Consider the following 15156-nt stretch of genomic DNA (forward strand, 5'->3'; position numbering starts at 1 on the left):
TCCCTTGCTAAAATTAAGTAAAAGGAAAAAAAAATTACACAAGTGACACTATGCATCTCATGGAAGATGTGTCCATTGTGCCATAGGATGAACAAGTGACAATACTAAAGGATTGTCTACTTGCAAAAAAATATGTACATGAAACCAATATATGACCACAACAAGCATTGCAACTAGCTTTGGTGGAACTAGTACCAGGCACTATATCGTTTGCCCAACAAGACGAATCGGTATGGGCCCATGCCGAGCCATGCGAGGTTTGTACCGACACAGTAGAAGAGACTGAAGAGGAAAAGAGAGAGAAGGTAGAGAGAGGGATGGAGGCCGGCAGAGGGCCGTTGGAGGCCATCTTCGGGGCAGTAGGCAGAGGCCGCGACCGTTCTCCTATTTCGTTTGAAACAGGGTCCAACCTCTCCCTCTCTCTCGCGCTCGCTCTCTCTTTTTCTCTATTTTCTTCTTCTTCTTCTCCGCCTCTAACAACATTTTCGTTTCCATTACCGGAACCGTCTCAATGAGTTGTCGGGATGGCTCGAAACAGCCGGAACTATATAATTCGGAATGATTCTGCCGATCATGATTTTAACTACAATTGAGTGCATTTGTTTGGACAGCTAAGCTAATCCCCAAAATTATAGCAGCTGTATTAGTTGGCACACTCCAGTATACTATATTGTTAAAATCTAATCATAGAGGGTGGTGAAATCATCTTTACCCTCAAATAAATCACGCCTTTTATTTTTTATTTTTTATTTTAAGATTTTTTAAATAAAAAAAACAAAATAGCATTTTTGGCTAATTCCGATTTCCAAGCACCCATTTCCATTTTTTTTCCTTCTCCTCTCTTACAAACAAAAACAAGCGGCACCACTTGTCCCCTTCTCCCTATTCTTATCAGCAGCGGCGGCCGAACAAAAATCCACCAACCTTCTTCTCGTTCATCGTCGCTTCTCCCGCTCAACACCTCCTCCTCTTCCATTAATGGCGTCTTCTCTCACCAGCCTCGTACTCCTAAACCCTCTCTCTCTCTCTCCCCCCTTCCCTCCCATCCTCTCTCTCTCTCTCTCTCTGACGTCGTTTCTCTCTCTCTTTTTCTCGCAGGCGAGCGTGCGGCCGGCGGTGGCCGGGCCGAGGAGCCTCCGCCGCTCCCATCAACGGACCCCCTCGCCGGGTTTCTTGGGTCTCCGAGGGAGCTCCTTGCCGGCGCCGGAGATCTCCTCCGCCGCCGCTCTCTCCGGCGGCCATGGGCTTTCCTCCCTCTCCGTGTCATCCTTCCGGAGGAGTGCCCGCTACACCACCTCGGCTCGTGCTGAGTTGAAGGTTACTAGACGGGATCTAGGGTTTTACGGCTGTTCTTTTTATTGCCTATTTTCGCTCAGGGTTTCCAGTAGGATTTCTATTAATGTATTGCTTAATGCGGAATGTCCAAATTTCTCTGTATGGTGATAGGGATTGGATTCTTGATTTCCGTTATGTTTGATCGCTTTGATTCTTGGAGAAGCTGAAACAAAGAGAACCAATTATTGCCCCCTTTGAACCATTTAATAGTCAAGAAATATCATGAGAAATAGATGTAATCTGCATTGAAATCTACCATGTTTGAAAATGGGGGTTTAGCATGTTGTAGCGGTATTCTTGAAAAGCTTGATTGGCGTATTCTTGAATATTTTATTGGGTTTTAATGGAATTTTGAGTACATCTTGTAGTTTGTATAGTTAATTCAACTTTCTTTGATGTTGGAAGCTGCATTCTAATATGATGTTGTATGTGATTACTTTGATTTTGGGAATTAAGATAAAGCAAAGCCAAAAAAAAAAAAAAACTTCGTTCCTTTTCTTATTCTATTTTGGTGTCACAAGAGTTTGATGCTGTACTGGAATACTGTATCTGTAATAGAATATGAATTTATTACTGCATTATTCTTTGAAAGCTTTGTTAGGTTATTAGTGGAGTTCTGAGTGAATCTAGTTTGTTTAATCTGTTCATCTTTCTCTTTGAATGATGGAACTTGGATTCTCATTTAATGTTATGTTTAACTTTTTATTCCTGTGGGATCCCTTATGCTTGGAAACTTAATAAAAAAAACAAGCTGTTCTTTCTCTGGTTCCATAAAAATATTTCAGTCCCCCAAGATGAGAATCTCATGAGTTTTCTTAGATGCAATTTCTATTGATATCTGATATTTGTAACGGAACCTTGATATTATGTTGCAGCATATGTTGAGAAATTTATTGGGCTACGAGAGAACAGAGTTTATTGGTGATATTGTCACTAATATGAGCTTTGGACTTTTGTTGAGATTTTTAAATATAACAATGCTTGAGTAGAGGTTCTTGAGGTCTGATAATGGTTCTGTTGTTTGGCATAGTCTCAGGAAGCTGAATTGCAGTCTAAGGTTACCAACAAAGTGTTCTTTGACATAAGCATTGGGAACCCTGTGGGAAAGCTTGTTGGAAGGATTGTGATAGGGTTGTATGGGGATGATGTGCCCCAAACTGCTGAAAACTTTCGTGCTCTTTGTACAGGTTGAGAGCTAGCTTTTATTTTTTGACACTTTTATTATGTTTATCATTTTCTGGTCTCTTGGTATATTATGAAGAAAATATAGATGCATTTCTTAATTCATGATGTTTTGTTCAGGGGAGAAAGGCTTTGGCTACAAGGGATCCATGTTTCATCGTGTCATCAAGGATTTCATGATCCAAGGGGGAGACTTTGACAAGGGAAATGTATGTCCTGTTTTTCCTTGTTTTCTGATTTTAGTCCACATGCTTCTATAGAAAGTTTAAACATGTTAGCAATTTTTATTTTTGTCACTGCAGTGCATTGTAAAGTTGGCATTTATTGCAATTGCTGTTTCTTTAGAGGCATAGCAGATGTTGCCATTATCTTGGGCTGCCTTATATATCAGAATATAAACCTAATATGTCTTGTCCATCTTCTACGTACTGTTTTCAACTGTAAATAATAAACTTGAAATCTATGTCGTGAACTAGGCATCAAAGAGGATTTACTTTGTTGTTTAATCATTCATGAAAAGCTAATGCATAACACCATGACAATGCAACTCATGTATTCAGTATAAATCATAAGAAGCAAAATAATTCATCATAAATGTTTCATTTCCATAATCATCTTCTTATAACTAATAGTTCATGAAAATGTAAAACTGAATAACTGGATATAACAACTTTGGACTTAAAGAAATAATTTGAGAGTCATACTGCATGATGGGAAGAACATGATTGATACTCATGAATGTAGAATTCCTAATCTAAGGTGTGTTAAATGCTGGTGCATTTGCAATTTAATTATTTATTAAAATAAAAAAATGAATTAGTCATGAAATTTTGTGGGGGCTTTGTTTATGTACATAAACAACATGAATGATGCATGTTAGATAGGAGATGATTGGAAAAATATGCGTTCATTGGAACAAATGGATTTATTCTTCTTCTAAGTAACAATCCATAATTTTTTCATAAAAATGTAGCACAAGTATGTGTGATGTGGCTCTATATGTTCCCTCATCAAATAACAAAAGTGTCACTGCTCTAAATTATATCAAGCAAAAATAAGATCATCACTAAGTCTTATGGAAAATTCCTTTCCTCCTCGATGTCCGCTTTTTTTTTATTAAATGGAGTTTCTGGCTAGCTGAAATAAAGTTTTGGACTTTTAGAATAGATAGATATTGGAATTTAAGGTTTGGGCTAGTTTAGATTTGACTTATATTGGAGAGGCGTGATTTATGTAATCTTGACTTTAAGGCATTTGGGCAGGTTATGGAATTTTAAAAAGGAGTTCAAGTTTGGCTATCTAACTCTTATTTTTCAAATGGATATGCGTGCTTGCATGAGGATTTGTGGAGATAATAGAGACCAGCAATGGGTGAGCAACATCTTATCCCTAGCAAAAGTTGGAAAATGACAAGATTGTGGGAGGCTGAGAGGTGTCTGACTAAAAGGGAGAGTTGGTGGTGATATTTACCCCTGAATAATTAATTGTAAGCTTGCTGCTTGTGGCTGCATTGTGGTTACTGAAGGTGATGATTTATGAGGATAAAGAGGGGGAAATGGTGGAAGAATAAAGGAAAAAGGGGGAAAGTGTCTAGCTTTGGGATGGTTGCTTCTCTTTTCTGGACAGGGGTTAAGGACAATATTTCTTTAGTTGTTTTTATTTAACTTGATTTATTTTTAATATTGTTAAATAAAATGCATTAATTTTCTAATTTAGTGATTCAAATTGCATTTGCTTGCTTAGAATCTTCTGAGTACTGATAGCTAATGCTTTTAAGAAATTAGAAAGCACTGGTACCATGCTGGAAATTCATGTTTCGAGTAAGATTAGTTAAAATACATAGACTTTTCATTTGGCCATAAAGAGTGGGTTGAGAAAGTTATTATGTGTTGGAGTGATTTATAGATCTTACTGTTAAGGCTTTGGAAAATCTTGACTTTTGTGATCGGATGAGAGGTTATTTAGTAGAATATTGTTTGGGAAGTTATTCCACTCTATCTTTTTGTTCTTGATTCTCTTATTCTATCATTACTCTTTCCTTGTATCTCTTATCTATTAAAGTGGGATATACTATTCATCTCTCTTTCTTCACTTCTTTATATTATAGGTTAAATTAGTACTTATGATGCTTGTGTGAATCATTTGTAGGGATGGTTTACATACCACACTATGTAGCGAAACACTTTAGCAGCAGTTGGAACCAAGGTTTGGAATTGGCTAGGTTTGGTTGGGCTATGCCAGGTTTATGATCGACAAACCCATATTAGGATAAGCCTAGCTCTAATCCAAGTGCAAAAATATTACTGGAGCGTAGGCTTAAGCTTAAATTTGAATTTAGGCTTGACCATCTTGTATGTTCCTGTGGGGAGGAATGAGGGTGGGGTGGGGTGGGTTGCAATTGAGAGAGGACAAAGGGGTGGTGGGATTGTGTGGATATGCTAATGTTGTTGGGGTTGCTAAGCTTGTTTTGCAACTGGTGTTGCTAGGGCTGTGGGAGATGTTGGTTTGTAGGATGCATGAATTGTGTGGGCCATCGAAGGTTTGAAGATTGTGAGTGGTGCTAGGGTTGCTAGGTGTTAGTGTGGAAGAGAAGGATGTGAGAGGCTGGGGGGGGAGTGCAGAGAAAAGAAGGAAGAGGTAAGGAAAAGAGTTGAGAGAGGACAGGTGGGGAGTATTTGAGGGAGGGGGAAAGGAATTGGTAGTTTAATGGCATCAAGGTAATAGAATGGGATTTTAATCGGGGGCATCATTTGAACTAAATGGATGGTTAGGCTGGTTATTCCCTATGTAATTATACATTCATAAACGGGCATGTTATTAATGTTTTATATGCATAGTTAAAAATTGCTCTCTAAAAGTTAACATTTAATGGCATAATTTTGGTAATTTGGTATAGCTAATACTTAATTAGAGATACAAAATAATCGACGGACTGTCATGTATTTTGTTCAATTCAACAACTAAGTCATTGTGATACACTTCTTATATTTCTTCCACCCTCTCCTAACACAACTTACAAGTTCCATCCTGCCACTTCCTTTTGACGGCTTGGCTAGGCTTCTCCATTCCAAGCTTCTACGTCTTGACACTTTTCCTCTAGTTCCTTCATTCCCGTTCATCCTCATAGCTCCCCACCTACTCTCTTTCCATTTTCCTTCATGGCCAAGCTTCTTTCATGGTCATTCTTGAGGTTGCTCTCTTTTCAATCACTTGTTAAGCCAACCCGCAACAGAAGCCTCACAATTCTCATTGCTTGGCCCAATAAAACAAGACATGGTGGCTTGTATGAGAAATATAGTGGGGAGCTGTGTAACCAACAACTAATGAGAGGACTCATGGAAAAGCTATAAGACTGTGGACCAACAAGATCATCTAGAGGTTACATGATTGTGAAAATTACTAAGCCCGAGATTCTTCTTTGTGCTCCATTGCTCATAAGATAATATTTCTGTAAATATTTACATTTTTTTGTCACAATAGCCATTTTAATATTTGTAGGAGTTGTTAAAAGATTATGAAACACAATTGTAAGTTGATACTTGAATTACTATAGGTGATTATAAAATATATCTAATTTTAGAAATTCAGCCACTACTCCAACATTACTGAAAGCAACTTAGAGGCAACGAATTACCAGAGAGAGAGAGAGAGAGAGAGAGCGGCTTGAGGCTGGTGGAAGAGATGGATTGGGTTTTGGCAAAGTTTTAAAGAAACAAGGGTAACATAGGAATTTTGGTGACGATGGTGCAGGGAAAGATAAGGGGCATGTGGTGCATGTCAAATTGGAAATCTGCAGCTGAGCCATTAGAGGAAAATGCGAGAGGGGAAGGTTTTGTATATCAGCAGCGACAAGAAGAGAGAAAGGAGAGGAAGAAAAGAGGGATGGAGAGTCTTATCGGTGCTAAAATATACTTGCAAAATTTCATAAAAAATGTTGATGTTTATTGTCAAAATCTTGTTGAGCTAGCTGTTTCTAGACGTTACCAGAATTGGCCGTTAAATATCCGCTTCAAGTAAGGGTACAAACAAGCTAAGTAGCAGGCTGCTCGAGCTCCTGTATGTACATGAGCTGCTCGAGCTTGACTTCAACTGCTCAAGTTTGGCGCATATAAGTTCTTAGTTTAGCTTTTATCATTCTGAAGCTGCCTTCTCTTGACTGGCTGATGTTCAAGCTTGGCTCATGTATGATCTGGGCTCCAAAAACTATGGTAGCTTGGTTCATTTTCTAATTGCGTTGAGCCTGCACTGAGCCTGGACCAAGCCGATCCTGAGCTGCTCATGAGCAACTCGGATAATTTTGCAGCCCTGGCTTCAAGGGAAACTCTTGTAATTGTATGCGGAAGTACCCGTGCATATTTTTCGTAATAACAATATAGCCTACCTATGCATGTGCATGCATTTATGTATACATATATGCACATATATGTGCAGATGTATATGCACATACATATATACATATACATGCATACTTTCAGATGCAGCCCATTTGTATGATTTACTATTCCTTGTTTGCTTGCAAGCATAATCTATATCCCAAAATCCAGCCTCTTCACGTCTTTTATAGTAGAGTGAAAGCTGAAGGGCATTATGGTGCAGGCAAATAAGAAAAATCCTAGGTGGGCCATGTGGGAAAGTGGGAGGGAGGAAAAAGAGAAGAGGGATGAAGAGTGTCATGGTGAGATGTTGTTCTATTAAAATTCTCATGATATTTACTTTTCAAAATTTTCGGAGGTACCTGCTTCAAGGTATTTCCAGAATTGCCTATTAAATATTTTCATTTTACGGGCAGCTATTGTAATTAAGATTCGTCGTCTCGGTACCGGATCTTGTACCGGTACCGGTACTATCCTATTACAGTGTCAGTATATGGTAAGGTACAAGATGGTGAGATGTATGGAGTGTTGGTACGGTATAAGACTGCATATTAGTATGGTATAGTACATCCAGTATGGTACCGAGTGTCCGTACTGAGCAACATGGTGAGACTCCATGTTCACCCTCTTCACCTCATCCAAGCACATGCCATAACTTTCATGCCTCTTAAATTGTTCACAATTTTGTTTTTTATATAAGTTTAAAGTAAGGAATTTCAAATCTGTCCAACATAATCTTAGATTTACTGAACCTCAATTTTGGAGTACTTGGAGTGCCTTATGACTGCTTGTATTTTGGCTTTTGTATTTTTTCCCCCTTAAGCTGTAAACCTTCTGAATATTCATATTTCTCATCCCTTCATATTCTTATATAAGATGGAATGTTGCTCTTCAACATTCTTTTTTCATTTGCATTATGTCACATGAATTTAAGAATCACTTGACACAGAGTTACAATCATATATAATTTCAGTAAAGAACCTTTTGCATATTTTCTGAATTTCTAAAATTCTGTAACTGATTATATAAATCTTCCATGATTTTGAATCCATACGAAGAGTATGCTTTTTAACTTCATATTTTAGGAGGTTGTTGCATGTTTTTAGACTTTGCTGTTTGCACATAATATACATGGAACTAATATTTTTACCCTTTATTTATAGATATGGTACTAAATATGCTTTTTATATAACACATTGCTATTTATCCGTGCTATTTATTCCACTTAGTTATGTAAGAAAGTGAATGGTAATTTTTTCTAAGGTCTATTTCATATAACATTCAGAATTTGGTGAACCCAGTTTCTGGCATTTTAGAAATGTCTTAAGGTTGCACTCGTATTAACTTTTCTTTTTGGTAGAGTCTGCTTTTCTTTTTTTTTTTTAATAAAAAAATTTCATTCCTATCATCACCTGTACTTATTGATATAGAAGATGGGTTTCCCCCCTTTACGATGTTGATTTGCTTTAGGGTTTATTTTATCGTAGGAGAATTAACGGGAGTATTAGTTGCCATGAATAGTTATGTTTTGTTTCGCAAGAAAGAATTTATTAGCTAAATATTCTGAGTTTGAGGAGTTCCCACCAAATAAATATGGTTAAAGTAAGTCCCAAAATTATAAAATTCTCGCAAGAATGTGTGTTTTTTTTTCAGTTATTGTTTGCCACTTACAAAATATATGCTGTGCAACTGCTTCTGTTTATCTATAAAATATCATGTTTTATTATGTTTTTAAATAATTTATCAACATAAATTAAGTACTCAGCTTAGATAAGAGAATCAAACAGCAAGTTTCTATAAGATTCTTGCTATAATCAAAGAAGCAATGTGCAATATGCACTAAGAAGATCTAGAAAAAAATATTAAGTTGTTACTTCATGTCTGTGTCAAGAACTCAAATCCGACACTCTTATGGTAAGATATGATTGATAACAATGCAACATTTGTCATTGATCAAGAAGGAAATCCATAAAGAACTTGAATTTTTGTCTGATTTCTTGGGAATTGAGAGAGTTTGATCTTTCTAAAAGTAGTTTCATTAGCTAGCTTCTTATTATAAATTTTGGTGGATGAGATCATGATATAGTAGGATGTCTAAAATAGATCAAAGTAGTATATTGTGCCTCCATGATATGAGCACGGATCCGCTGTTGCTGCCTTGCCAGTGGGGGGATACCTCGTGACAGGCACCCCATTTTCCCTCCCGCAGGCCACCATGTGCTGCATCCTTGTCCACACTGTGCACTGGCCAGTGCTCCCTCTACCCTGCCGAGCAGTGTGCAGCCCGGCATGTGGCTCAATCAGATGGACATCAGGGTGGGTAACACCCTTCTGGCATCATGTACCCTCTTGACATTGATGTTTCAATGTCGCATGGCTACAAAAGAAATGTGGTCTATGCCTCTGGATAATTTTTTACTCATTCTTCTTTTCAAACGTGTGCTGTTGGGGAGAAAAAAGAGATATGTCCTTAGCAAAACTTTCAAATCAATAACATGTTTCTTTTGAGTATAAAAATGTCAAGGTGCTGCCAACATTTGTACTAGGAACAGCTCTGTGTTTTCTTGACATTTCCTGCTCTCTGTGCATAAAATAACTTTTTAGATCATACTTTTGTTGATCATCTTAACAGACGTCAAACCTAGAACTGATTTAACTAAGAGAAGAGCAAACAGAATCAACAGATGCAAAGTTACAGTTATGGGTTCCTGTCTTTGACTTCTTCCTATGACGTCCACAGTTGGTTTAGGCATACATAGACAAACACTTGTATTCATTCAGAGAATTTGTACATTAGTGTAGAAAAGTTCTCTCCCAGTTATCCAAAAAACTTAATTTTGAATTGCAGGGAACTGGAGGTAAAAGCATATATGGCCGTACATTTAAAGACGAGAACTTCAGGCGTAAGTCGAATTCCGTGTTCTGTTTGTCTTCATCTAATATCAGTCACTCACGTGGCTGTTAATCTTCAGCTATTTGAAAATTTGTAGTGTCTCATGTGGGACCTGGAGTAGTTAGCATGGCAAATGCAGGACCCAACACCAATGGAAGCCAGTTCTTCATTTGCACTGTCAAGGTAACTGACAATATCATTACTCATATGAAATTATTTTCCAAAGTTTTATGCTAGACTTCCTAGTCTTGATTCTGGTTTTCAGCAACTTTTGGATGCATCGTGTTGTTTATCATAATATGGGGGTCTAATCAGGGGCGGCCCAATGCATTTAGGGGCCTAAGGCGAACTCACTAAGAGGGGCCTTTTTTTTAATAATAAATTTTTTTTAATAAGTGCACAATACTTTATGTACGGTTGGACGGAATCAAAGTCAAAAAAACTCAGATATAGTTTTTCAAGAGATCAGAGAACCCAGAGAAGCCAAAGATCATAGCTTAAATGATAAAGAAAAATGTAAAAAAAGAAGAAAGAATCGTGAAAGAAATATGAACGAAATTTTTCAAAGAAGCGGAAAAAGATAAATTTTTTCAAGTCAAAATCCCAACATTTAAGCTTTCTATATAGAGAAAGACAGAGAAATAAGGAGATACATAGATGGTACCAGACCAAAGCCCTAAACCCTTGGAAACTCAAAACCACCAATCCTGCCAAAGTTTTAACCACGGAAGTAGTCTTATAGATCAACAAGCAGTCTTATAGATGTAGATAGAGGAAAATATGGCACATATGTCCCCTCCTTAGTCCTTCCCCAAGTCCTACTGCCATAGTTTTAAGGTCATGCATATGTTGATATTAACATAAATGTTAACCATGAAATTGCTTTTCAGTACGAAAGTGTTGGTGTACTTACCACGAAAGATATGGCGAAAGCTCCATTCTACACCATGCAAATCCTTTGTGACAAGCTCTTGAACTAGGGGTTGCTGGGTCATATCCTACAAAAACAAATACAAAAATCAAATATTAGAATAAAATACCCAATCCAAAGCACAGATTAGCATCCAACCTTGTGTTCTGGAAGTAGCGTCGCAAACGCAAAGACTTCATTGGTGTCTCGTTCTGCCTACAGAATTATGTTTGAAAACAAAATACACCAGAGAAGAAAAATAAGTAAAACCAATACAATGGACAGAAAAACCATGCCACCCACAACTGAAGATTGAATCTTATAATAATGAAAGAATAGGAAACTAGCGAACGCATCGATCAAAAGTGAAAGACCTTTAACTGGACATTTACAACTCGGCAAAGTATTTTGTAAGGCAAACCGTAGATTGGCATTTGCCAGTTGGCCTCTTGATTTGTGTAACCCTCAACCTGAAGAGGAGCAAAAGTCAAAGTAGAGTGATAGCCAAACATGGGAACATATCTTCTAACTCATAGCTTAAAAATCTCCCAAAAAGTTAAAAGTGTTAACTGGAGTAAAATCAATTTGGAGGGAAGGATCGGGAGGTGGCCGCTGTGGAGTCGAAGACTCCTCTGGAAACTATGGAAGTTCCTTGCCTTACGTCACAATCCCCCCTCTTCCTACGAATTGGACGTACGTTATCGGTTTCACAATAGCATTTCTCTTTTGCAACCACAGGAATTCTCGTAGTTAATTGCTAGCGAGTGGCGAGGTGGCGTGAGGAGCTGCCGGTGGAGAGTTAGAAGAGAGTAAGAGGAGCTACCGTCTTCCTAGAGTTCCCTCAATGGCTCAATCCCTCTGCTTTTTCTCAAGACATAAAAAGAGAGTAAGTGTCTAAGAGACAGAGGCGGAGAGGCCCCAAAGGAGGCAGTTCACTTCTCTTTAAGCAAGAGAGAATATGAGAATGGCTGGACTCTGGACCCTGGAGAGGGAGTTGGCCGATGGCAATGGGAATGGGAAGAGACTCGGGAGAGCTGGAGAGGCCGAGAGGGGTATGTAGCATGTAGGGCTCTGGCTCTTTACTTTCTTCCACGATCGTGCGATGGGAATGGTCAACCTGTCAGCCACTCAGGAGAGGACGACGACGTGCCGATCCGGGGCCTTAAGTAACAAGAGTTTTCGATTTTTCCCTTCCGAGCCTTCTCGCATTTTGAACTTTGAAGGCAAGGCGCGGCGGGCGGTGGGCCTTCTTTTGGGCCGGGGCCTTAGGCGACTGCCTATCTCGCCTAAGGCTTGGGCCGGCCCTAGGTCTAATTTATTTTGACCGAAAGCTATCCCATTAAATGGCTTGGCAAAGTGGGGGCCAATATTTGTATCTTGATTTCTTCATTGTCTTCTTCGTCTTCTTCCACAAGGTTCTCACAAAGAGATTTTGGCGGTTGGCCCATTATTGTCAAACACTTAAGACACCTTGATCCAATCTTCAAACATCAACAAATGCAGGCCTCTTCTTCCACATGGTTCTTTTTCTACAAAGTTCCACTATGAGTTTTTGGAGGTTGGCCTATTATTATCAAACACTCAAGACACTCCGATCATCAAACATCAAGAAATGCGAACCTTATTTCCCCTGTTATTAAATATCTTGAGAACATTAGCCTTGAAATTATTCAGACAGCTGGAACACTGACTTGTGCTTCCGATTCTCGAAAAAAAAGGGGAAGAATATTGACAATCCGAATCACTGATTTTGGAGAACTCTTTGAATAAAAAATATTGGCATACATTCATTGCACAGGTACTTTGATCATGTTTTTAGGGGCTTGTACTAGCACTAGCGAGCGTGGAGTACAATTTCAACTGCCCTCAAATTTCAAATCATCTTGACTGCAGGAAACCCTTTTGTTCATTTAAGCCTCAGTCATGTTGGTCGGGTTATGTGGACCTATGCTGGCTCTGGTAGAATAATATGCTTGTGCTTAATGCGAGCACAAGGTGGCTACTCATGAAGCTGACAATATGACTTTTGTGTACTGTTTTGGTGCAGACTCCATGGTTGGACCAGAGGCACGTTGTGTTTGGGCAGGTCCTCGAGGGGATGGATGTGGTGAGGCTGATCGAGTCCCAGGAGACTGACCGGGGGGACCGTCCAAAAAAGAAAGTGGTTATTAGTGACTGTGGCGAGCTTCCAGTGGTCGCCATGGCCTGAGGAGATCCACCCCGTTATCTTTATTCAAGCGAGGCACCATAAGGATCCCACAATTTTTCTAGATTTAATCTCATCGGCGAACAAATACTGTTGATTTTAGGTTGAAACAGTTGAATTGATGATCCATTTGCTGCATGTGGTTGAAATGTAATGCTGCACAAGTTTTAAATAATTGATGTGATAAGATTGCGTTGAGTCATTAAGATTGAGCATGGTATTTATTACTTGATATTTATGTCCATGCAAGGTTTTACAGTACCAAGGAAATGCTAGAGAAGCTCTCCACCGTACAATGGACATTGAGAGCAAATTGCTACAATAGCCAAACTTCCTTGCATGGATCAGGAGGGAATTGTCCTGTCATGAAAAGTAAAGCTATTAAATCTCATGGTTGACTATCAGCATCCTTCAAGCCATCTTGTCTGAGTTCTACGGTCAAGTAGCTCTGTTTAAATTTGATGCTTCCTGTTCACATTTTTGACTTTCTAACTATCCCCAGTATGATGGTGAAAGACGGAACACTAAGAAGACATGAAAGAAAGCAAGCAAGAGTCACTTCGCTAAATAGAATTTGCAAATGCTTGACAAGCAGTAAGTGTATTAGTAGACTCTTGAGAATAAGATCAATGATGTCAGTGGATCTAATTCATTCTTAAGGTGCTTGCTTTGTCATAAACTTTCCTTTTGGAAATTATGTTTTAATGTTTGGCATGCAGTGAAACGTCTGAATGAGATTGAGAAAATTCATGATATAGGTCTCATACGATTGGACAAAACAAATATTGATGCCTCTTGCCCCGAACACTACAGTGACGGAGATGACCTCCACATTCAGTATATATTAGAATTTGACAAGCTCAATTATAGCGTGCATGTAAATCAAAATCTAAGACAATATGAATATGGTATAAATTAGTTTTCCACATCTCTGTTGAAAAAAGAAGAATTTACAACCATGAAATGTGAATTTTCCCAGAATAAATTTAAGCATAATATGTGTCACGCCCCGAACCCGGGGCCCGGGACGCGAGCAGACGCCGCGCACCTGCAGGGCGGACCCCGCAGGCATGCAAGGCAGATGAATTAGATCAACCATCAATAACTAAATGAAGATAAATTCCAGCTTTCATATCAAATGTCTATATATACATATGTCAAAAGAAAAGTCAATATCTACTAGCTAAATACATCATGATCACTCCATCCCGTAATCCCTATAATCATATGTCATCACCTGTAAAAATGTAAATAGTAGGAGTGAGCTAACAGCTCAGTAGACAACATCATGCAATAAAGTCATCATATAACATGTCATGATGCATATGAAAAGCAGCTAAAACTTATGAATCCAAAAATCCACACGATAACTCGTAAACCCAATCCGAGACTCAAAATAACTTAACCGCATGACTACGGCCACATCACCCAGTGACATGGTTACACCGAAGTGCCAATACAACTCTCCGCAGAGCCGCTCCACTGAGCCAACGCACCACTGTGCCGCACCCCCTGGTGCCAATCTCACGCTCCACCGAGCCGCTCCGAAGAGCAAAAACGCACCCCTGTGCCGCCACTATTCTATCACCGGTGGTCGCGGTGTCAGAACTAGTTGCTCAGTACAAGTCGACAGGGCCAACGTATCATCCCATTGGCGGGGCCTAGACTATAGTCACGCGGTTTTAAAAAAAATCAATAAATCAACTTTCCACATGGTAAATTTCCAAATCAAAGTCATGATCATGCTCCCAATAGTAAAGCACATAACAGTTTATGAAATTAAATATTTAATTCTAATTCTAACGCATAATGCCAATAATAAATCATAACATCAACATATGCAAGATATATGTTAAAATTCTACTTTAAAGCAATAGGTCACCTACCTGGGCTAGCTTAAAAAATCCCTGCCACAGATATCACGAACCCCTGATTAAACATAAACATTAATTATTTAATTAATTAAGAAACATAATTTAAACTATTTCCAACCCCTTAAACTCCTAAGTTCATAGATCCAAGAATGGGCCCCCAAGATCAAACATAGATCCTAAGAACAAGTAAACCAAAATCCGAAAATCAGAATCCTTTGAACCTAAAACCAATTGTGGCCCAAAACAGATTAGGCCCAATTGAACCAAACCAGATTACAGGTCCAGATCAGATCTCAGGCCCAAACCAAACCAGCCCACAGATCCAATCAGATTCAACTTAGCCCAAAAATAGATCTCCAGCCCAACCCAAACCAGATATGATC

The 15156-nt window shown here is 38.8% G+C and overlaps 1 protein-coding gene across 2 annotated transcripts; it reads left to right on the forward strand.

The window, feature by feature from the left end:
* The first annotated feature begins 830 nt into the window (after positions 1-830).
* LOC103698529 (photosynthetic NDH subunit of lumenal location 5, chloroplastic) lies at positions 831-13111 on the forward strand. 2 transcript variants are annotated; one of them, XM_039130949.1, is made up of 7 exons: positions 831-1002; positions 1099-1317; positions 2372-2522; positions 2638-2726; positions 9739-9793; positions 9881-9966; positions 12741-13111. In XM_039130949.1, the coding sequence occupies exons 1-7, from the start codon at positions 979-981 to the stop codon at positions 12900-12902; spliced, it is 786 nt and encodes a 261-aa protein (XP_038986877.1). In that variant the 5' UTR covers positions 831-978; the 3' UTR covers positions 12903-13111. The 2 variants fall into 2 exon arrangements, with proteins under 2 accessions (XP_038986877.1, XP_038986876.1); XM_039130948.1 differs by having other exon boundaries at positions 832-1002; positions 2366-2522.
* The last annotated feature ends 2045 nt before the right edge of the window (positions 13112-15156 follow it).

The sequence above is a fragment of the Phoenix dactylifera genome, chromosome 10 (assembly GCF_009389715.1).
Source record: "Phoenix dactylifera cultivar Barhee BC4 chromosome 10, palm_55x_up_171113_PBpolish2nd_filt_p, whole genome shotgun sequence".
NCBI classification, from domain to species: domain Eukaryota; kingdom Viridiplantae; phylum Streptophyta; class Magnoliopsida; order Arecales; family Arecaceae; genus Phoenix; species Phoenix dactylifera.

What these genes read in the sequence shown, in the direction of transcription:
- LOC103698529 (XM_039130948.1), top strand. Translation starts at nt 979, where the DNA reads ATGGCGTCTTCTCTCACCAGCCTC. An exon ending in CTTTCGTGCTCTTTGTACAG is followed by an intron (nt 2,523 to 2,637) that starts GTTGAGAGCTAG and finishes TGTTTTGTTCAG; the next exon opens with GGGAGAAAGGCTTTGGCTAC. An exon ending in TCTTCATTTGCACTGTCAAG is followed by an intron (nt 9,967 to 12,740) that starts GTAACTGACAAT and finishes GTTTTGGTGCAG; the next exon opens with ACTCCATGGTTGGACCAGAG.